Source organism: Phoca vitulina, unplaced genomic scaffold (genome assembly GCF_004348235.1).
Source record: "Phoca vitulina isolate PV1807 unplaced genomic scaffold, GSC_HSeal_1.0 scaffold72, whole genome shotgun sequence".
NCBI lineage: Eukaryota > Metazoa > Chordata > Mammalia > Carnivora > Phocidae > Phoca > Phoca vitulina.
The window spans coordinates 7,330,436-7,354,504 of NW_022589775.1; the positions used below are offsets into that span (position 1 = coordinate 7,330,436).

Here is a 24,069-nt window from a genome sequence, read left to right on the forward strand (position 1 = left end):
AGAAATGGTCACACACTGCGGCATGCTGGGGCCAGCACGTACCAGCTCACAGAGCCCATGGCTAACTTTTAGGAATTTTGTGACTGGTTGAGTTCATACTTGTACCTTGAGGTTGGCCAGGGCAGGAGCACAGATGCCATGGAGATTGGCAAATGCAAGGGCCAGTCTGTTAAACACGACCAGCATGCCACTGGTTACCTCTCGTCAGTCAACCCTCTGACACTGGGCCCTGAGTGTCTAGCTCGAAGCTGGTCATGGGACTGTGAGGACCAAAGTTCTGGACTCGCTCGGGATTCATGCCTCAAAGGCATGGTAATTGGAGAGGTACACCAAGAATCACTGACTAGAGGGGGCGCCTGGGTGGCTCAGTTAAGTGTCCAACTGTTGGCTGCAGCTCAGGTCTTGATCTCATGGGTTGTGAGATCGAGCCCTACGTCAGGCTCCCTACTCAGCATGGAGTCTGCTTGAGATTCTCTCCCTCTCTCTCTGCCCCTCCCACTCATTCTCTGTCTAAAATAATAAATAAATCTTAAAAAAAAAAAAAAGAATCACTGACTAGAAGGGGGCTCTCTTACTTTTTAAAACATCTGTCATCACTGGTACAAAGTTATGACACACTGAGGGAAAGCAGTGAGTGAACGATCATTCATACACACAATAAAAAGAAATTAAGGCAAATTTCAGGTGAGCAAAAAGTGCCTCGGACCTGAAACCCTACAGGTGGAGGAGGAGGGCTGGGCCCAAGCTGCCTTGACTCAGCGTCACTCACTGACACTTCTTCTGCTGGGGACAGTGGGCTGGGACAAAGGGCGGTCACCCCAAATGCCTCCCTTGCCCTGGTGCTGACCCTTCCTCGACCCAGCCTTCCCCTGCTTACTGCGGGGGGAGCGGGGGTGGATGGGAGCGTGGGGCAGCACCTCAACCCACGGCCGAGACCCGACACAGGGGAGGGCTGGGAGTGCGAATCTCTCCTCTTTCTCGATCTCCAGAGCTGGGTCAGTGGCTGGAGGACAGAGAGAGAGACTTAGCCCACACCCCAACTGTGGGAGTTCCCTGTTAGACCTCCTCAGCCCTCTGACTTAACACCCCCAGCTGCCCGAAGCCACCAGCTGCTGTACCTCCCGCCGGGCGTGCGCAGTGACCCTGTGTCCTGGCCTGGAGATACGCGTGGAGGAGAGGGAGCAAGTCATCCAGGCGCTCCTGGAGGCAGAGCCCCGTGCCGGGCTGCCCGCACCACAGCTCGAACCGCAGGAGGTGGGTGCAGCTCAGCTGCAGGAGCAGGGCGGCGATGCCGAGGGCCGCCTGCGTCCGCCGGGCCAGGCAGTAGTCGAGCAGGTCCACCCCGACCACGGGGGCCAGCGCGGGCTCTCTCTGCAGAGTGTGGAGGAATACGGCATCCAGCTCGTCCACGGCCAATGTGGGGAGCAAAGCCCCCAGGCCTTTCACAAACTCGGAGGCCCAAAGGAGCTCACTGCTCTGCAGCTGGTCCTGGGGGCTGCTGATCAACAGCTGGACCAGGGCCTTGCCGAAAGCACTCAGGTGTCTCTCCTTCCCGGGAGACTTCGTGGGCCGCTGGCTCACCAGCTGGGCCTCAGGCAGGCTCAGCAGGGCCAGGGTGACCTCTCGGAGCTGGGCGCCCTCCATGTAGGGATGCAATCCCTGCAGGGCCTCCAGTTGCGGGAGGGTCTTTGGTGGTGACGCGGCCGAGCCTGTCCTCCTGTTTTGCAACTCCTTCAACACGCTCTGAGTGATGGCCTCCAAGTACCTGGCCAGGAGGCCCCGCTGACCAGTGCTCTGGAGGACCGGGGCACTAGCCATTAGCAGCTGCAGGACCCCCGCACTGAGGTGGGCTGCCAGGAGTTTCACAAGGACGGGGCTGAGGGTGTGCGGAGGGAGGGCCTGTTGCTCCAGGGCCAGGTACCAGCCCTCCAGTGTGGGGTGTCGGAGGATGGCCACGAGCACCTCCTCCAGTGTCTGAAATAGAGTGATAAGGCACAGATCTCACACACGGCCCAGAGCCAGCAGGGAGTAGGATGGAGGGCATACAACAGCATTCCTAAGCCATTCCATCCACAAGCCCCAAAGCACCCCAACCCAAGCCTGGTCAAAGCTATAACCCGACTGCAGTGCACTGCCCTCCTCTCCCTGCCCCCCGGGCAACTGTGACAGCTGAACCATGACTGGGCCAGTGCCCCACTCACACCGGCAGGTGTCTGATGAATTCAGCCTGAACGGATTAACTGTACAACAGAACTGCTCTCCACCAGGGGATGGGCTATGCAGAAATGCCCAAATGTGGTGAAGACCAATCATCTGGTTCCTGCTTAGCAGCCCTGCCCTCCGACATCAACCTGACCGAGGGACACAGGGATCCCGGGAGCAGCGGGATCACAGTGCGGGAGACCCTGCATCTGGGAACGGTGGGTGGGGATCAAGCTGCTGTGCGAGCCTGCCAGCCGGAACCGAAGGTAATGTGCGGGCAGAGGCTGAGCCTTGAGTGACCCCCAGGGAACTAGCTCTGACCCACCACCGTGTTCAAACTACCGGCAGAAAGCGGCTGAGCACCCTTGCTGATTAGAGAATAATCTATTCCGGTCGTTCTAAGCAGCCGTGCAGAACACAATTCCTAGCCCACAAAGTGACCCCGGGCCCCGGGGCCGGGAATACGTTCTCTTCCTCATTCACTCAACAAGGAAGGAAAGAGGAGTCCGTCACACCTTCCAACAGACCTTTGCCCATTAAAAACAGAGAAGCGTGGTTTCACGTTAGCACTGCCTTGCTCCCTGTCAAACGGCTACTAGGTGGTCCTGCACCTACAGACACCTCCCAGAAAGTCAACCCGGAGATCAAAGGAAGGAGGCCATCCATGAGAAGCGTGACTGCTTCCCGAGCCCAGTAAAACAGGTAAAATGACAGATGGTGAGAGAAAGATGCACCCCAGCCCCAAGGCAACAGTGGCTTCGAGGTCCCCAGCAGGGGAGAGGTAAGCTCACGCTGGGGAGCTACTGGGCCAGCCGCACCCACCGCCCAGCCTTCGCTCAACACAGGCTGCAACTGCTCAAAAGGCAAACGTTCCCAGTTTCACAAGATGCTCATGTCACCCGGTGTAAGAGAAACAGCTTGCAGGGAAGGCAACTGGAAAGCTACACGCCCACATTATACCATGCTCATCTGTGGGTACAGGGGTCAGGGGTCGGGGGGAGGTTCAGTGTCCCCTCTGCGGTGTTCTGCGATTCCTTGTTTACCTGCAACGAACACGTCCTCGTGTTAGATCAGAAGCAGAGGGAAAGCCAAGGTCTGAGACTTGACAGGAAAAGGTTAACAGGAAGGAGACCCACGGAAGAATGGCAGCGGTACCTTGTCATTAGCCAGCTCCAGCGAGGCCATGGACTCCATGTCCAAAAAGAGGTCGGATTCGGCCTGGGCGGCCTCGCGTTTCTGCTGGTTCTGCGCATCCAGCTGCACACAGTGGACGACCAGGCGCCTGAGGAGGTCCAAGAGGAGCTGCAGGAGGGCAGGCCCTGCACTTCGGCCCAGCTGTGAGGACAAGAGCCGCACGACTGCTCAGAGGCCGGCGGGGGGGGCTCACAGTCGCCACGACCATGACTGCCGCATCCCTCCGCAACCAGAAGGGGCCACATTACCAGAAACAAGGACTGAGGAGGGCAACGGGCTAGAGTGGCAACTCCTTGTAAAACACCAAGAACCTCAAAGTCCTTTCTCAGTAAGATGTGCCCCCTAAATCTCGATGAAGTATGCGGGTTTATCTTGACCAAGGTGAGGGAAACCCAAACTAAAACTCCGTAAACCACACCAGGAACGGAAAGCTCACCAATGAACGACAAAATTACAACTTATGCAAGACGGTGGGTCTGGCAGCGAACTGACCCAGTCTGCCGTGGAAAGGACCCTGGCAGAAGGGTTGGCCATGTCTGCTCCTGGTCTGCAGGGGTCTGCAGCTGCTGAGGGGTACAGATTCTGCGAGGGGTACGGAAGCCTGCAGAAACTGGGTGCCGAACCCACCTCTGCACGTCCGCTCCAGGGAGGAGAAGCAGTCCAGGAGGGAGGGGCAGGCCGTGAACTAGCAGCCCAGGCTCCCCGGCTGGGTGGGGGGGCGGGGGGGCGGGGCGGGGGGGTGGTCCTGTGTATGTCACGTCACTAAGTCTCCTCGTGAGCAACGGGGTGACAATGAGACTCCAGGGCTCTAGCAACACCGTCACTCGGTCTGGACCCGACTCCCAAGGGGCCGCTCTGGAGGCCGAGATGTGGGGACACGCGGGGTCTGCACGGAGAGGCCGGGGCGGTGCGGACCTGGCCGAAGCTCTGCACGGTGCTCCTGAGGTACAGCAGCAGGTGTGTGGCCGAGCGCAGCAGCTGGTGCATCGGGACGTGCGGGAGGGCAGCCCGCAGCCGCGCCTGAACCTGCCCGTCCAGGAGTGCGCCCTCACTCTCGTAGGCCGTCTGCAGCAGGGCAGCGAAGGAGGAGGCTGGAGGACCCTGGGGCGCAAGGCTGCCTGGCGTCTGAAGGGGCTTGGGGAGGCAGCAAAAGCCCGGAGGAGAAGAAAGACAAACAACCACAGATGAAAAACGTACGCGGTCTGCTAAGACAGGTACAGGGTGATGTTTATGACAAGGGGACACTTCACAATTGCGTCCTAATACTAGAAAATACGTGACTGCGTGACATTTTATTTATGCAAATTAAGCCGCAGCGTTCTCAGTCACAGGTACGTTCCCAGAGGGCCTTAACACAAAGGCACTGGATCAGGAAGGCGTTCACACACGCTGGGGAACGGACGCTGCAGCCTGGAGCCCCATGTGACAGACATTTCACTCAGAAGAGTCACTGTCCAGGCAAGCATCTGACTCTTGATTTCGGCTCAGGTCACGATCTTAAGCCCCGCGACAGGCTCTGTGCTCTGCGGGGAGTCTGCTTCTCCCTCTGCCCCCCCATCACTCATGCTCGCTCTCTCTCACTCTCAAATAAATAAATAAAATCTTAAAAAAAAAAAAAGAAGAAGAGTCACTGTGATTAATCACTGGGAACTGGGAGGTCACAGCCGTGCAGGAACCAGCTCGGTAAGCTCCAGGCCTTCCAAAGGCCCTCCCCCAGGAGCCTCGGTCAGAGTATCTTGTTGGGGGACTAACAAGAGAGCGGACAGAACGAAGACAAATTTCTGGACTTCTACCTCAAACTGAAGTTGTTGATTTTTTTCTACGACAACCACACTGCCTTTTTTATTCACCCCCACGTGCCTCATGCTCCACATCGCAAGGCCAACGAAACGAGGCTGCGTGTGTCCAGAAACACAGCAGGTCTCCGGGCAGGGTCCCCGGACCAGCAGCAGCGCTGCTCGGAACCGCCGAGAGAGGCCAACCACCCGGGGCCCCCTGCCGAACCGAACGCACTCAGGGTGGGGCCTGGAGACCATGTCTGACGCCCCCTGGAGGGTGAGCAGCACTGCTGGGGACCTACTCAGCAGAAAGCGGACGCCTTCCTCCGAGCACCCGTGAGGTGCAGCCCTGAACTGCGACGCTTGCCCTGAGCTCTGAGCAGCCACCACCAAGTCTGAACCACAGCCTAGCCGGGGGGGGGGGGGGGGGGGAAGGTGGCAGCGGCCGGGAAGGGCGTGGACACTGGAGCCCACTGCCTGGGCAGAATCCTGACCTTGTTCCCACTGCTGCCTAGTGGTGGAATCACTCTGTGCCTCAGTTTCCCCATGTGTGTAATGACCGCAGTAACTCCTGACCTTCTTGGAGCTGCTGTGAGGATTAAGGGACTTAAAACACACGTAGTATCCCTAGCAGCGGGCCCTGACGAACGGAAACGTGCAAGCACTGTAAGCGACGGCTACGAATATCACAAGACAAAGAGGCCCTGAGCCGCCTTTTTCAAGAACAGCTAAAAATTGAATATATACACAAAATGCACACCACAGTTAACTGCCCCCCTGCCCTCCAACATTCGTAAATAGTCTGCAATGGGGCCAGACCTGCAGCACCCCATTACAAGAATGTAGTCCCCACGTAAAGAAGATTCTTTGTTTCCACTTTCCCGGTCTTCACAGAATGGAGACTGCTGGGGGCCGCCAGGGCCCGGGCTGCCAGCTGAGCCCACACGGCTGAGGAGCGTGCTAACGCCCGCCGGAGAAAGCTAGGACCCACGCATACCAGATGACTCGGTAAGGAGAAAAGGCAACCTCCCTCCCGCCCCGAAGCCGGCACCGTGACGAGGGAGCCCTGCAGCCTGCGGGAAACTCAATTCCCTGCATCACCGAGCCATCTAGGCTCCATCCTAGCAGCTGAACAGCAGTGACGCCCCCTGAGCGCCTTCTCTTGTGCAGGGAAAGCAGAAGGTTAACGAGCTTCTCCCTGGAAACTGAGCAGCCGGACAGCTGCACAGCTGGGGCACAGCCAGAGTGGCCCACGGAAGGCACCTCGGGGTTTTCTAGGCAAAGGCCTGGCTTCCGTGGGAGCAGTGATGCCCAGCTCACCGAGGCCTCTCGGGCTGGCTCTGGGATCCAGCGGCTGTAGTATCCGCGGAACCGGGACAGCTGATGGCAGCAAGGCAGGGCCGGAGGCTCCGACGTGTCGTAAGCCTGAAGCAGCAGACACAGAGCCAGAGGGTCCCTCTGCGTGTGGAGCAGGTCTGTCAGCACTGCCGTCAGATACGCCACGACGCTCTCTCCTGCAGGGGAATGAGATGTGTGACCACCCTTCTGCGACCCATCAGTAACACCAACTCCCACGCGGATTTGAGACCCAGCAAAATGCAGGCCAACACACTGAGAGGCAGATGCTACCACTGCAGGGCGCATCCAGGCTCCGTTTCATTGACTCTGCGACACACACACCCTCAGGCTTCCGGTCCCAAGGCCTGGAAGTGGAGACCCAGGCGTGGAAGAGGTGATGCAGAAGCCACGTGCGGCCAGGACTTGCTTGGTGCTCACCAATCCGTCTCTCGTTCCTCGGCACGCGGCCGTCGCCTATGGTTAGGCTAGGACCACGTGACTGAGGCAGCCACTTCCAGGCCTGGCCAGAACAGCCTCAGCGTGACTGCCCTCTCTCTCTTCCTTTTCCAAGGTGACCCCTGAAGCCATATGTTGAGACAGCACAGCTACAAGATGGGAGTGGCCTGGAGCCCTGAGCTGCCTCCTACAGGACAGTCACCCAAAAGAGCAACGTGACCTGTGCTAGGCTATGGCAAGGTCTAGAAAAACAGCTTTACTCGTTAAACCACTACATGTTGGGGCTTCTTTGTTATTGCAGCAAAGCCTGAGCAACCCTAAGGACACCACTGTGATCTGTGAGTACTTCCTTGGTTCTATGTTCCAGCAACTTCCAGCAAGTATGAAGGACTCCTAGCCTAGCATCGTGATAGGAAGAACAAACGTTGAAGAGAAAACATCAGTGTTCCAGCAGGGGCCTGTGCAGCCCCACAAATGCATTATTATGGACTTATGCTCAAATGACCATCTCCCAGAAGTCCAGCTAGCCTCTAGACTTATCCTTACGTGCTCAGCTCTAAAGGTCAAGTAGCTATCATGATGGTGGGTCTGAATCTTGCTGCCTTGGATTTTCAGCCATTACTCCCAGAGCCCCTGGAATCACACCTCCTACTCCGCAGAGACCCAGCTGGATGATGCACCCAGAGTATCCTGACGACACACAGGTACCTGTTTCACTTTCTGTCCCAAGGAGCAACTTATTCCTGGCTTCCAGGGCGGCGGGGACCACCGCGCTGAATGGGAACGTGAGCAGGATCATGTCATCATTCAGTAAGAATCCAATTTCCTCATCCAAGCCTTCGCTGCCCTCCACCAGGACGTCCACCATGTCGAGAACATCTGAGTCAGAAAGGGGACAGTCAAACCAAGGCAAGAGCCACTGAAGGAACCCACTGCAAAGAGCTCCACAGGGAGGGATAAGAGAATGTTTGATAAAAGCTAAATGTCCCCGGGGGAAAAGGCTTCATAGGAAGTTTGGTTCTGAATAGATGAGGACATCGCCTATAAAATCCTGAGATCTCTGCCAGACAAAATGCAGGATATCCAGCTCAGGTGGTAAGAGACTGAAGTTTCCTCAGGTGACACGGAGAAGCCCCCAAAACCTTAACCTGGATATTCAGGCAAACAAGTCAAAATCTGAGAAGCAAAAAAGCATAAGGGTTGAAGAACAGACCAGAGCCAGTGTCAGGTCCAAATCCCGACTTTCCTAGGAACTAGCTGTGTGACTTGAGCTAATTACCTAACCTTTCTGTGCCTGAGCTGTCTCATCCCTGTATAAAATGAGGAAAAGGACACCTGCCCTGTAGGGTGGCTCATGAGGTTGCAGGAGGTAGATTTATGAAGAGCTGAGATCAACACCTGGCACAGAGGAAACACTGCACAAATAAAAATAACCCAGCAAATAGACTGTACATACTCCCCATTCTATGAGCAAATAAGGCAATTTTCATTTCCAGAGTAGACTGAGCTTTGACTCAAAGAAACAGATGTCTATACTCTGCATGAGACATGAACACAATTCTCATTTTCATCACTGATTTGCCACGGTGGCTTGAACTTCAGAAGCCCAGGAGCAGAGGCAGCGGCGCCTACCGTCGATGTGAGAGACAGGAATGCTGACATCATCGGCATCCTGCTTCGGCCCAGTGGCCTGCAGTGTGCTGGCTTCCTGGACAAAGTCAGAGGCTTTGTCTGTGTATGAATAGGGACTCGCCACCAAAGTCAGCAAAACCTGGGCATTGAAGAGTCAAGCAGAAAACATTCTGAGGGTCACAAATGAAATGCAAATATGCCAAAAAATATCACCGGTAAAATGAGGGAAGAGCTAAAATGTTAGCAGTCCTCAATAAGAACAGCAATTTTTCTGCCAAGTTTTTAACTTTTTGTTATAAAATTAAAAAAAAAATCCTTTAGTATAAACCATTGCTTTTAATATCGCTCTAAGCATACTATTGTTCTCTTCGTGCAAAAACAAATCCTCGAAAGGTAATTAAATAGTACATGGTAATATATACCCATTTTACAAATTCTAAAACTAAGCAAATTCTGACATCTCAGCAGGAATTATGAAGTAAGCCAGAAATGGGGCATTTGGCACTAGTGCATCAAAAATGCCTTAACTGAGCTAAAAGCTAATTGGCTTATTTACTAACATGCTCCTTTAACACTGGAAATAGGTGCTTACACGTTCCAAAAACTGAATCACAGTCTCTCGTTTCTCTTCTGGGGTGTAATCTAAGTGCTCCAGCCACAGCTCCAGCTCCTTCCACGTGTGCTCGAACACCCCTGTGTCCCGAAGAATCTGTCAGGAAGCAGATCGGGGGGTTGGGGTCACCACGCTCTGTGCGAGCCGAAGCAGCATAACACAGAAACCCAAGAGCATAGAGGGGGTCAAAGTCTCATCTGCAGTTCTACTGCAAAAGCCACTCTTTCAAAACAACACTCCCATGGTTGAGGGAAACAAGGAAAAGAGATCATGCTGCACTCTATTAAAGATCACACGATCCCTGGTCTTGCTGCTTCCTATTCCTTTCTTTCAACTCCTAAATAATAAAAAGAAAAAAAAAAAAACCCAGTGGCTACTTAGGAGTCTGGTTTTTATACCTGGATTGTCACAAAGACCCCAGGTAGATGTGCATGACTCAGCCCCTCACAGCAACCAACCATCAGCCTGCATGAAATTCTCCAACACACCACTCACGTCACCTCAGTCACATCACGTCACCGCAGTGCGGCCTGGCCCCTCAAGCCTCAGACCTGGGGCAAGGAGCACCAGCATTTCTAAGAGAACAGAATGTGTTAAGGGGCAGGACCTTGAACCAGGGGGATTAAATGACGTCCCCAAATGGACCGATGCCACAGACTGAGAGCCTGAGCAGCCCCCCTGCACGAGCCCTGCAGCAGAGCGCACCGAAGGGAGACCCGACGGTGCCAATCCCACCTACGTGAGTCAGCGATCACAAAATCGGCCTGGGGTCAAGTGCAGGCCTATAGGGAAATGACAACCTGTAGAGGTCAAGACCCAGACGTTCACGTTCTTCAAGCAGCTCAGGTGAGGTTATAGGGCAGCAAGATTACCAGCACTTCAAAGAAAGGTAGAATCTCTGCACCCTAAAAACAATGACGTGAATTCTGTAGCACCTGCGAGACATTTGCTGCACAGCAGAAATGACGAATTCGATTTCCTACGGCTGCATCAAGTGAGTACCAAGTGTAAGAAAGAGAAGCTAACAGTCCAACTCCCTGTTCCCTTCCATGGACTTTGACACCCATGCTATGGGTGACTGAGGAGGTAAGGACGGCGGAGCCCTGGAGAAGGCTGAGTTTGACATGTGGGAAGAGGGATGGTCTATGTAAACAGAAATCCATTTCTTGAGCCTATAACGTACTAGGCATGACCTACTACGTGATCACAAGTACTCTCCTCTCCTCTGAAAGCCTACTGTTCCATCATTCCTGTTCACCATGGGAAAACGAAATTCAGAGAGGTTGAGTAATTTGCCCAGTGCCACCCAGGAAGGAGTAGAAGCAGGGCTCAGATCTAAGAACAGGACCTCAAAGCCCACGTTTTCCACTCCATGCTGCCTCTTGGGAACACAGCTGGGTTTAGGGGTCATAAATTAAAACTGCCAAAAAACCTCCCTTTTTTTTTTTTAAAGATTTTATTTATTTATTTGACAGAGAAAGACACGGCGAGAGAGGGAACACAAGCAGGGGGAGTAGGAGAGGGAGAAGCAGGCTTCCTGCTGAGTGGGGAGCCTGATGCGGGGCTCGATCCCAGGACCCCGGGATCATGACCCGAGCCGAAGGCAGACGCCCAACGACTGAGCCACCCAGGCACCCCAAACCCTCCCATTTTTAAGTTTAGAGAAGTCCTGATATACCCTTAATTCAACAACCGTTTACTAAGCACCTACCATAACAAAGAGTGAAAATGCCTCTCAGAATTAGGAACTGGTAGAAAACACTCACCTTTATGATCAGGAGTTTGGTGGATGACTTGAGCTGCAGATGGCTACTGGTCACAAACATTTTCATCAGTAAGTAAAATACAGATCGCTCTCCTCCAATGATTTCTGCATCTGGGCCTTCCTGGAGTTTGAAAAGCAGCACATTCTCAACATTACAGAGGCCACAGTACACTGAGCAAACAGGTACTGCATGCCCCACATGCTCCCAGCCTCTTATCTGCTCTCGTATAACTACAACCTGGTGAGACTGCTGGGATTTTAGACATGAGGGGCCTCAGAAGCTCAACAAAACCCCTGAACAGCAGTTGGATAACTGGGCCTGGTTGCATGTCAGCAAAATGCCAGTGCGGACAGAATCGATCCCATATACATAATGTAGCCTCTCACAAAGGCTTTTGAGCTTCAAACGCGTATCTCAGCGAAGTACACGGAGCTCCAGACCCCTGGTCCCAGTGCCATCAAGGCTGTGTCTGGCCTTGAGCACATGAAGGGCTGGTGTCCATGGAGCCCAGCAGACTGCAGCTTGTATGCAGAAGGTGGCGCACTGAATATAAATTAGTATTTTAATACCAGTTTCTTGCAAAGTTAAGAGGCCTCCCTCTGTTCACTTTCCAAATAAATCAGCAGGATTCCCATTGGCCCTGTTCAGCTGGGGTGAAAAACGACACCCCTGGCTGGTCATCTCTCTGGGGTCCGTGGCAGTGACCTCACGGTGGGGTGCAGAGGTTGAGAGCAGGGCCATGGGCAACACTGCCTGGGGCCAATCCTGGATCCTCCAGCTACGGCTGGCTCCCTGCACAGGTGTCCTGAGCCCTCTGTGCCCCGGCTGCCTCGTCTCTAAGTGGCGGTAAAGGTGCGGATGCATGGAGCACATGTGTCAGTCCTCAACTACAATGCAGGTGAACCTCAGGAGAGGACCTGGAAAAAAATGCACAGATCCCAGCGCCCCCTGCATGCTCACACCTTTCTGGAAATACAACAGGTAAAAATGCCCACATACATTTCCACACTATTGGTTCCATAAGATTTTAAGTAAGATCTGAGTCACTAAAAAAACAGTCATATGAGCTACTGAGAAACACACTCTGACAATGCTTCATTTTGCCTGGTCACTTTTCCTCTGGATAGAAGTGATAAGCATCCCGTGCTTAAATACACAGGTTAAGTATCTGCTGAATCTTGAGTTCCCTTTGATTCAATGTTATATATTCTCCAGAAAGTCCTAGGAGACATTATTAAAGGCAAAAAAGTGTCAGCAATTCTTACAGACTTTCCCGCCAGCCTCAATCCTCTCCTGGCTTGGTATCTATTCCCATCTCTGTCTTAACTTCTTCCAGGATGAGGACAAAAGAAAAGAAATGTATTTTATTTCCGAAAAAGTTTTAAAATGACAAGACATAAAGTCGTCAAGATGAAGAAAACCCCAAACTCCCAATACCCAGCAATGATACTGTTTCGGTCAGAACACACGAAAACACCCTATTTTGCCAAAGCAAAGAGACTCTGAGGCCTCCTGGTTCACAAATGAGGCCCTGACCTCTGCTCTGCGTGCGTCTGAGAGGGGAACCGTGAATGTCTTCCTTGTAACCATCAGGTTCTGATCCAGTTAGAAATTTCCAGGCCAAAAAACCAACATGCCCGCGAGTTAGTGAACAGAAGGCGGGAGCTCTCCGCTTCCTACCTGTGCCTTTAACCACAAAAACTTGCTGGCGGGCAGCTCCAGGGCCACCTTGAGAATGTGGTGCTGCAGAATGGGAGGGACCTCGTCTCGGAGGCCCTGCTCTGAGATGATGCCTGTGGGCAGAGAGGAACACAGACAGGAAGTCACGTGGAGGAAGGTGCGCAGCCACCGCTGTCCCTGGCGAAGGGGACCGGAGAAGGAACTCCATCCACAGAAGTAAGAAGGGCGATCTGGGGCTCTGTCCTCCCTTGTCCTGGGCCCACTCTTCTGCCCGGACGCACCTCACCTGCCGCGTCCTCCCCCTCCTGTGGTCTATCCAAATCTTCAGCAGAAAGCCCGCAGCTCCATCAGCCCAAAGCAGCCCGCTGGCCCCCACCAACCTCTCCCTACAGCCTGAAGCCGGGAACCTCATGCTGCGCCCTGGGTGTGGTCCCTCACCGAGGTCAGCCCAGTGGGAGGCACCGGCCTCACTCCCCAGACTACAGAGATGTCGTGAGCATGCTGTGGCCACTGGAGCCCCAGCCTGGGTCCCTACCCTCTGCCCTGAATTCTGGATTTCTCTTTGCTTGGGAACGACACGATACTAAATAGTAAATGGTAAATTTCATATTCTCACAGCAAGGAGAACCTTTCACCTTCCAACAATTAAAAAGTTAATTATAGCTTTTCATTAGGATTATTCCAACAGCTTATATAAATGCCAGGAATGATATTTCTGCAAGTTTTCTTCTGTGGGCCCAATTATAAAGTTGATTTTATTAGACAAATTTTTCCATCAAGGAAACGTGACCAGACAAGCACTGAATTACTTTTACAAGATGTGGTTTGAGCCTGCCTCACTGAGGAAAATATGAGTCAACGATGTCAGAAGTGCCTCTGCGCGAATGGGACATCCCTTCTCAGCGGCTCTCATTTCTTTTTTTTTTAATTAATTACTTTTTTTATTTAAATTCAACTAACATATAATGTATTATTGGTTTCAGAGGCAGAGGTCAGTGATTCACCAGTTGCATATACCATCCAGTGCTCATTACATCTCAGGCCCTCTAATTTCTGCAGCCCCGCTCCTTTGAAAAGAGGCTTTAATGTCACACGATCAGATTTGTCATTCGTCCCCGGCAGACAATTCAGGCTGCCTGGCTTCTCCCTGCTCTGCCTGCTGCTAAGCGTTCATCTGATATTTACTTAAGGAACACTGGCTATTTAAAATGTATTAGTCCAAACACAAATAACCAGGCTGGGGGCTCACGCATGCCGGCCCTCAACTCCGGGGGCCCTGCTGTGGCTTAGCTGCACGTCCTTCATCCCCGCCAGCACACAGCAGAGGGGCGCCTGCGGTCTCAGGGGACACACCTTTCAGGAGCTTGCTGAAGTCAAAGTTGTACTGCATGACCACGTGTGGGACCACCTTCTGGTACAGGCATATGACCTGGAGCAGAACGGCTTTCAGAAGAATGGTTTCTGCATCATCTGAACCAAGATCAGACACCTCAAATTAGGAAACACACTTGTTCTTTGCCCTTCATCAGCAGGCGAACCACCCGTGACCCATTGCAGTCAACCCCACGCTGAACGCAGAGGCTGCACACAGATCCCTACGAAGTCAACATGGTCAGGACTGTCCAAACAGACTGGGTTTAAATCCCCATTTCGGTGCTGTGACCTGGGACAGGTTACAGCTGCTCTCTCTCTGTGCTCGAGCATCCTCATCTGAACAAGGGGATTCAGCAGCACCTACCCTCGCAGTCACTGTGAAGATTAAATAGCAGAGACAGAAGATACGAGACCCACTGCCTGGCAGACCAATAACAAGGTTTGAGTCAATGTCTGCCATTACTGGGGGGACTGTGTAGCCCAGCTCTATCTGCACAGTAAATGAGAGCCCCCAACCCCCAACATGGAAAGGCCAGAGTACATGACACCCATCATTCAAGTCTTTAGAGAGTCACGGTGCTCGCATAAAGCTTGGGTGCATTCCCAATAGACGCCCTGAAAGCCCCTGTAGGCAGGCGGTGTCCCCGGCTGCCCGTACCACCTCTGTCTGCACACAGCAGAGCCCCGCACAATCCTCACCGCACTCGGGAGTCACACAGAAGGTGGGAGTCTGGTTGTCCCTCTTCTTTCCTTTCTCATCATCCTGTTTTGTGTCCTGCTTTCGAAGGGACTGCCAGACCCACACGATGGTGTTGAGATCTGGTAAAATCTAAAAGGGAAAACAAGAAAACAAAAAAACCAACCACATTAAACAAGGCAAGGAAATAAATGAAATGAACCTACTAAGGAGAAGCAAAAACAAAGGGAGGATTTGAGCACACGTGGGGATGTGTGTGTAAGAGACGGGATGCGGGGAACACAGGCCCACATCCTCTGTGAGTTCTGCTCTGTGCTGCTGATTCCCACGACTATACAGCAAGGACTTGGTGAAAACACAATCGCTGATGATTACAACAAACCCCCGAAGACTCATTCACCAGAGCAAGACACTGGGAAAAAGAAACCCGTCCTCTGATCGGCCGGGGGCCTCGCCCAGCATGACCTTGGCTCCTTCCTGGCAGGTGCCCCCTCTGCAGACGATGACTGCCCTTCCTGACTTACCAGAATAGGCCCCGGGGAGGAGGGCGCAGGAGGGGCCTCCCAAGCCACCCCCTCACCTTAGCCCCAGCCCAGTGTGTGTGCAGCGGCTGGGGAGGGAAGAACAATCAGCTCCCGATGAGGCTGGAGGTCCAAGAGCACCCGAACCCCTCCACTGCACTTCGTTTCACACCTAGCCTCTGTGCTCCTGGGGCTGCCTCTTCCCCTGGTGTGCTCGCCCATGACAGCTGTAAGGAACTTTCTGGAACCTCATCTGGAATGGCCACAGCTGCTCCCATGCCTACCTTGCTCAGAGCTTCTCTAAAGAGCCGCACGAATTCTTCCATCACCTCGGCCGAGTACACGCTTGATCCTTGCCACGTCTCTTTATTCAGGCAGTGGTCAACGGTTTTCAATGCTCTTTTCAAAATGACGGAAATAAGGGATAAAGCTGTGTGTTTCACCGATTTGCTGTCCAACTGGGAAGAAAAAGAGGTAAATCCACACTGGAGGCTGCACTGGTGGACACAGACCTCCCAAGCCCTGGGACTGACAGGCCCTTGCTCCTCCTGGGGTCCCCAGCAGGGAGGGCCGCACGAGCTGGGCAGCCTGCGGACCCTGCCTCTTGACCTCCTGCAGATCTGACCTCAGCAGTGGCTGAGGAGACGGCAACTGAAAGAAACATCTGATAGTTATTTTTAGTTCTGTTTCATTGTCTATGTTTTGTAAGTCTTTTCTGACAGCCACTGAGCTCATTGGATTATCCTCATCAAGAACAGCTACAATCTCACCAGAACCCCACCAGCTCCTGGAAAAGCACTTAATGTGTCCTGAAATGACACGGTGAGAGGGGGTGGCTGGCCTTCCATCCCAGACCGCCTGCCGGAGCCACTCCCAGAGGGCAGGGACATGGTCTTCCACCCAGAAAGGGGCCGCATCCGACATCCGCCTTTCAGTTCTGTTTCCTTAACAGCCCCTCGAGATTAAACAGTTTGTGTCTCCCACCAGACTGATGGGCAAGTGAGCTGGGTCCTAATTTTGGTTATTACGACTTGGCAACCAGAACAAAAGGCCTTTCTGCCCAGCCCCATGCCGGCCTCCTCCCTGTTCCTCGCCCACTGCCCACTCTCAGCACAAACCCTGGAGACAGGCATCAGAAATGCTGAACCCCACTGCACCACCAGGGGGTCCTCGCTGCTCTGTGCCGACTGCCCATCACCGCTGGGGCCACCTCGAGTCCGTGTGACCCACCACGACAGACCCCAGTTCTGCCGTGTCCACACGACAACCCGGCCTGCCTGACGGGTGGGGACTCCTCCTGCCCCACAGACACCCGGCCTCCCCCAGCTAAGTCTTGAGGCAACCTGGGAACATGAGGGCCTGGCAGAGCCCAGGACCCACGTGTGCCAACAGCTCGCAGCCGTTCACTTAAGGCCACGCCACGGAGCTGTGCTGAAAGATACATGCATCCCTCAGAACGTGGCTCCTGCAGGGACTCGGGGACCTTTCTAATGTATAATAATAGGAAATTTAATCTTTCCGTGAATGTGTCCAATTTTTTCCATGAACATGTCCTCTCAAAAGGCCTGAAATAGCTAATCCCCAAAGTAAACATTCCCCAGAAATTTTAACAGTATTCACTTATACTACAAAAGACAGGATTTGCCAGGCAAATTTCAGTCCTACCCCATCCACAAATCCTCAACTGATAGTTTTATACACGACACTGGGCTACAGCTGAACACACTGCCCTGTGTCTGGGTCCAACAGGCTCCCACCCTCGGGCAGGTGCAGAGAGCCATGCAGGAGGCTGTGGTTCTGGCTCCGTGCTGGAGCAATAAAATCAGCAGCTGCATCCTCTGGCTGGAATGTTCCTCAGGCTCAGGGTCCCTTGCCCAGGTAAGTGGACACGGAAAGCCTGAGGCTCACTGACAAAACACCATCCAATAAATCCAGGTAGGCATTCTCAGAATGATCCCCAGAAAGGCCAATGCAGTGAACAGGAGAAAGTTCTAGAAGAAAGGCGACCACTTACATTTAATGCCTGGGTGAACATGATCTTATTGCACACCAGGGGCACAGTGGTCACCATCACCATTGCCAGGAGCCGAGGCAAGGGGATGAACTCTCTGGTCTGAAAAGCCCGGGAAATGTCCGGCTGGGCCTCATAGATCTACGAAAAAAGAGAACAGAGAATGAGCTAGCGCAGGGTACGTTTCAAACCTGAGGCTAACTGTAGGCACCCCACAGTGAAGCTGTTCCAACGAAAGGATTATAGTGATAAAGGTCCAAGGCCTGCCAAGGAACAGGGTCCGGAAGATTAACCCCTAAATCTACTTGTTAGAGAAAAGTCAGGTCACGAGACTGTTTGTTACCAGGGCAATGCCCTTCAAAGCAGAGCCCAGCGTGGCAGCCTGGGGAGCCCCTTAAAACCTCTGATGACAAATAAGTCACTGCTGGAGCTAACAACTGTATTACTCACCAGTTACTGCACTTGACAGACACGTGACAAATTATGTCATCTTTTAATACTTCATGACAACCCTTTGGGGTAGGGATATTTTACATTAAAATAAAAAACATTCATGGATGACAAAATTGGACCTCAATAAGGTTAAGTAATTTCCCCCGGGGCACACAGCTAGAAAGCAGTGAAGCAAGGACTCGCACCCAGGCCTGCAGAGGCCATGAACTTGCCCGCTGCCCTTCCCTGGGAAGAGCAGCACCAGAGCACCTCCCCAAAAAGGTGGTGGCCACAGGCTACCTTCCCCCAAATGAGGGGCAAAATGCCTCCTTCTCATCCTAAGATACCCGTGGGGACTATATATACACACACCCGAGGAAAATGAGAGAAGACTTGAAAAAAAGCTTGTTTTATAGATGACCCCCTGCCCAGACAGGGCACAAGAAAACAATCCTAGATGCTTCACCATTAGGCAGGCCAAAAACCAGACCCTGACTGAGCCAGGCACTACTGCCAGAGAATGTACGGTAGGTGCGTCCGCCATGGTGGGTGCAGGGAGGCTGACGTCTGTGACCAGAAGGACACGAACAGGGGAGCCTGGGTGGCTCGGCTGGTTAAGTGGCCAACTCTTGGTTTCGGCTCAGGGCATGATCTCAGGTTTGGGACTGATCCCTGTACTGGGCTCCTCGCTCAGCTGGGAGTTGGCTTGAGATTTTTCTCTCCTTCTGCCCCTCCCCCTGCTCACTCTCACTTTTTCTCTCTCAAATAAATAAATCTTAAAAAAAAAAAAGGACATTAATACATAGCCACTTAGACAAACAAACCATTGTTTCATAGCTTATTTCAAGTTGTTCTAAGTACTTAAAACAGTAGTCTTTAGAAACTATCCTACATTTCAGACATCTCACTAATTCCAGCCTAAATGTGCTAAAATTCATTAAGATCTCACTCTAAGCAAAATCTGGATGAAGGAGATGAAAATTCGGCTTAACAGATTCAAAAGACATCTACCTCTAAATTCAGCTCAGTGAAAAGCAGAATGTCCTCAGAGGATCAGGACACCAATGTGACATGATCTAAATTACCCCCTGAAGAATGGCTGAAGGAGTTCTCTCCATCCTGAAGTTCATGGGCACGTCACTCTCTCTCCCTGGCTGCCATCCCACAGCTCCTGACACTCTGCCCACCCCCTAACACACTCCAGAACAGCCAGGGTGTTACCTTGTTCAGCAGTTTGATGTTATTTGACCAAGTGGACTTCACTCTTGGAAGAAAGGAAAATGTGACTTCCTTGAAGTATTTGTTCAGTAAGTCCGGGCACACTTTGAGGATGTTCACCACGAGCTCGGCCACCAGCTCATCGTCTGCAGCGGTCTTCAAACCCAACAGGAAGTGCAGGAGGGTCAGATTTCCGCCTCTGTCAGAGAAAGAGGAGAGAAGGGTCTGCAGGGAATTTTCACAATGCGCTGAGAGCTCGGGGTAATAATGCAGCTCCTCGACACCGCCCTCAGTAAACACAGTTGAAATACAAGTGACCGGCAAATTGCACCTGTGGCTCTCCCTTGTGACACAAAGTGGGGTGTTTTCATGGTCTGTGGGGCTCTCGCTCTCCAACAAAGGGCTTGAATTTCACTCCTCTATTTCTAAGCGGCTCAAAAAGTCTCTACTTTGACCTGTTCTCCATCTCTCCTTCCCTCCCTTGAGTTCCATTTGACATTCAGGAGGAGGAAGAAACCCACTCTGTCTCTACCCCATCCACCTACCAGTCTGCCCAGGAGTCAAGGCTAATGTAAAGAAAGGGCCAAACCCGCAGGGAGGAATCCACTCCCAGAATTTCCCCATGAGATTTTACTGACCTCTTTCCTCCAACTGCACATGAAAAAGCAAGTATGTAAATAAATATATATATATATATATATATATGTGAGCATTAAGTATAAAAACTACAGTTTTTCTTTTAAAAAGATTTTTTTACATGAACTGCTCCTGAACTGCCCCACAGTCCACAGTGCCACAAAATTATTTCTAAAACGCAACAAGGGGTGCCTGGGTGGCTCAGTTGTTACACGTCTGCCTTCGGCTCAGGTCGTGATCTCAGGGTCCTGGGATCGAGCCCCACATCGGGCTCCCTGCTCGGCAGGAAGCCTGCTTCTCCCTCTCCCACTCCCCCTGCTTGTGTTCCCTCTCTCGCTGTGCCTCTCTCTGTCAAATAAATAAATAAAATCTTTAAAAAAATAAATAAATAAAACGCAACAAAATGGCACAAAGTCTTGCCACTGCTTCTATTTATTTCAAACTTCTAACTGCAAGAAGCTAATATAGGAAAAAAAAATCTACTGTATGAAAATACTAAAAACTTGTCCCAAAGTGGGCAGCTTTCAAAAGGATAAAATCATAAAAAGAAGAATCAGGAAAACCTGTGGACATTAAAACTTGCAGATAAGAAGCATCTAGCCCAGGATCTATATAGGCAAACCCATAGGACTCCGTGTTTACCCCCAGATCCTTCTAAGGAAGGATGACTTTTCATATCTGCCTGTCCATGATCCAGAAAATCTGAGAATTTACCACAAGCATACCACGTTGATAGCTTCTGGGATCCTCACTGTTCTGTACCCCCTTGTAAACTGACCAAAACTAAGATGCAATATGCAGCCTTACATATAATAAAATTTTTTTCAAAAACTGAATGAGTATAATTTTGATCAGAAATCTAAAAAGCTTAAAATTTGGGGGGCGCCTGAGTGGCTCAGTCATTAAGCGTCTGCCTTCGGCTCAGGTCATGATCCCAGGGTCCTGCTCAGCAGGGAGTCTGCTTCTCTCTCTCCCTCTGCCCAATTTTGTTTCCATTTTACAGATGAGGCAAGAGAGGCAGAGAGAAGTACTTGTCGAGGTCTCAGAGCTGACTCCAGAATCTGTTCTCTCCACACCAGGGGTTGGCAAACTATGGCCCACCCTCTGTCTTTATAAATAAAGCTTTATTGGAACACAGTCACACCCATTCATTTATGTCCGTGGCACAGTTGAGCGGTCACGAAACAGACTCTATGACACACCAAGCCTAAATACTACCTGTCCCTTGGAGAAGTTTACCAAGTCCCGCCTACACTAGAATGCCTCACTTTCAAACACCTGCTACGTGCCAGGCACTGTCCTCTGTTCTCATTGATTCTCGTCTATCAGGTGATGAACAAGCAAATAAATAAATGTGCGAGGTGGTGATAAGTCACAGTCAAAAGCAAGAGCCAGGCAAAAGGACAGTGACAGTGGAAGGGCTATTTCAGCAAAGGGCTGCCAGGGAAGGCCTCTCGGATGTGGTGACACATGCAGGGAGCCCTGAATGGGCTGAGGACGCGAGCCTTACAACTACTGGGGAACCACACACTTTAATTTTCTCAAAGCTTTCCATCCACGTCCCCACAGACAAAATTCCCTTCCTCTCCCCTAAGGGCAAACATTTGCTTTTGCCCCTGGCTTCAAAAAACTGACATAAACCACAGCTTATCTGAACAGACCTACACCTACAAGTTGATTCAAACATGCTCATCAAATGATGATCTATTTTACGGGTCTTACTTAAGGGGAAAAACACATGTGTTTTAGGCATGGCGTTATATTAGACTATAAAAGTCTGCTGTTACTTTTAGCAGGCAAGTGAGCTGATTTTTGCTGATAAGAGAAAAACTACACTATCCCAAAACAAAGTTAAAAGAAAAAAATGATGCGGCAAGTTAATTCATAATAACCTCAGAATCAAAACAAGTCACAAGGAGAGAGAAAAATTTCCACCATATTATCCTATCCTGAAGGGATCAGTCATCTCCTACCTGGGTGAAACTAAATCAAACCATCTATATCTTTATAATAAAATGCTACACAGGTTAAAAAATATATATATAAGGCTACTCACAATGACCAGAAAATATACCTAACATTTTTACTATCAACGGGGACAAAAAAGCAGGTTGATAAATCCAACAGTAGGCTATTTTGGTTATTAAAAACTAGTAACATGGATGTGTCTTACAGTTACACCAAAAGAGAAATTCTAAAAGAACATAATCTAAATCATCAGCTGTGGACTTCGTTTCCTCACTGATGAAATGTCCCCATAAACAAAATGTAAAAACATGAAACAAATTGTAAAAAACCGAATTGTGAAAATCTAGCTCGTTAGCAGCTGTCTTTGAGGAGAAGAAGAACTATTTCACTGTTACGAGGATTCCCTGGGTTTAAATCTGAACTCTGCCACTCTGCCACTCACAGGCTGAGAGACCCGACCTCTCTGTGCCCATCACCCTCAGCCACTAAACCAGGATAACACTGGCTCCCACCTCAGGACCGCGTGGAGGCCCGCGAAGGGGCCCACCCTCTCTGGGAAGGCGGATGTACGACTTATCCTCAGACCCCGCCAACGGTCACAGTCTCGAGGGAAACCGCGGCACCTCGCTGGGTGAGACATCTCCTACTGGGTGTCTAAGTCCACTGCTGCCTGAGCCCTTTGCCCCGAGGACTCGTATGAGCAGCCGCTCTCTGGGTCAACAAATGTTCATCCCTAAGATGAGGTCGGTAATGTCTAAAATAAAATTCCATTATTCCACAGATTTCCCCGGGAAGTCACGTACATACGGGACGACTGCTGAGGAAGCCGCGTGGGGTTCACGAGGGCGCTGCCTTACCTGCCGAGGGTGCCGAGAGATGCGTCATAAAAATTAATCCCGTGCTTGAGCGAACAGCACAGATCCATCAGGAAGGTGTGAACAAGCTCCCTCACCATGGTTTTCCCCGCATCCTCAGCAGAAGCCTACGAGGGTTTTTAGAAATTCAACGAAAATCTCAAGTTCATAAGCCTCAGTAACAACTACAGAGTAAAAACTGGACAATACCACGCACCCAGTGACGACTTAGAGAACATTTGAAACACTTGGTATCATTCAAAAAAACAAAGAATAGAAACACCAATCAAGATAAAAAAAAATACTCTCTTATACATGGACTCTAAATAAAGACATAATAAATTAAATAAACAACAAATTAAAGAAAACAACAAACAAGCTCATAGATACAGAGAACAGACTGGTGGTTGCCAGAGGTAGGGGTGGGGGGTGGTGATGAAAGAAATGGATGAACTGTTTTTGTTTTAGTTTAAATAAACTGAATTAAAAAAGAAAATATTTCTTTTTAACGCTGAACAGACAGGGAGTTGCTGGAACAAGAAACTACAGATAACTGGACATTTTACGTCATTTCTTATTGTTTCCAAGCACTTGGCAATGAGGGTTCTCATTCCATCTTTACAGCCGCCCTGTGCATCTGGCAGGACAGAAATGATTGCCCCATTGCACGTAAGAGCAAACTGTGGATGGCACAGCTGAGGTCCCCAGTGGGTTAGCGAGTGCAGAGCAGGCCAGTATCGGCACCCCCATTATTAAAGAGACTCTCTTTACAGCCTATATTTCAGTTACAAAATCATTTTTTTTAAGCTTCCCTTTGCTTTTGCGCTGTGATACTGTGAATGAATAAGAAATAAATACAGCTGACCTCTGAACAACACAGGTTTGAACCGCACAGTTCTGCTTCTGTGGACTGTTAGCCACAGCACGGTCCTATAAATGCATTTTCTCTTACGATTTCCTTAATAACATTTACTTTTCTCCAGCTTACTCTATCATAACCAGACAGGATATAATACACCTAACATTCAAAATATGGGTGAATCGACTGTTTATGTTATGGGTAAGTCTGTCAGTCAACACTAGGCTATTAGTAGTTAAGTTTTTGGGGGGAGTCAGAAGCTGTACACGGATTCTTGACTACATGGGGGTTGGCACCCCTAGCCCTGCCTAATTCAGGGGTCAAATGAATTTGGTCTGTACCCCCGGTTCCTGGCAGAGATCTGCTAAAACCCCTGTACTTTCCTGAATGACAGGGGTGAGATCAATATTCACACAGGGCTCCAAAATCCCCTGGACTGTCCTAGGTGACAGGAGCAGTTTTTATTCTAATGACGCAACTCTTAACGGGCTCCCGGACAGCTTCTGGCTGGACACCAGAACATAACCAGTGATGAGGGCATTACCTAACTCTCTGAATTTGAATGTCCTCACCTATAAAGTAGAACCATTAAAAAAAAAAAAAAAGATTAAAAAATACTCTTAAGAGGGGCAAGTTTAAACTTGTATTTTTAAACAAGCTTAAGAATGACTTAATTTCTCGTGCTCTTTTGAATAAAATTCCACATTTGGGAGTGTTTTTATTACGCCTCCGAGGCTTCCTGGTAATAGAGCTTACAAAACATGTTCAAAACAAGAGGACAGAGGCAAGTCACAGAGATAAAAGGAGGTAAAACACAGGGCTCTTGAGAGGTAAATTACT

The 24,069-nt window shown here is 50.8% G+C and overlaps 1 protein-coding gene across 1 annotated transcript in view; it reads right to left on the minus strand.

Moving 5' to 3' along the window:
- Positions 1–24,069, minus strand: part of URB1 (URB1 ribosome biogenesis homolog) — a 65,869-nt gene that overhangs the window by 25,989 nt on the left and 15,811 nt on the right. Inside the window, exons 8-22 of the mRNA XM_032393296.1 lie at positions 22,374–22,498; positions 18,916–19,111; positions 17,266–17,403; positions 15,536–15,709; positions 14,733–14,862; positions 14,013–14,129; positions 12,660–12,772; positions 10,980–11,099; positions 9,193–9,309; positions 8,601–8,739; positions 7,677–7,847; positions 6,495–6,688; positions 4,312–4,530; positions 3,358–3,537; positions 1,119–1,974 (exon numbers count right to left, since the gene is read on the minus strand). Coding sequence (XP_032249187.1) covers positions 1,119–1,974; positions 3,358–3,537; positions 4,312–4,530; positions 6,495–6,688; positions 7,677–7,847; positions 8,601–8,739; positions 9,193–9,309; positions 10,980–11,099; positions 12,660–12,772; positions 14,013–14,129; positions 14,733–14,862; positions 15,536–15,709; positions 17,266–17,403; positions 18,916–19,111; positions 22,374–22,498 — 2,989 coding nt within the window. The remainder of the gene's footprint in view (positions 1–1,118; positions 1,975–3,357; positions 3,538–4,311; positions 4,531–6,494; positions 6,689–7,676; positions 7,848–8,600; positions 8,740–9,192; positions 9,310–10,979; positions 11,100–12,659; positions 12,773–14,012; positions 14,130–14,732; positions 14,863–15,535; positions 15,710–17,265; positions 17,404–18,915; positions 19,112–22,373; positions 22,499–24,069) is intronic.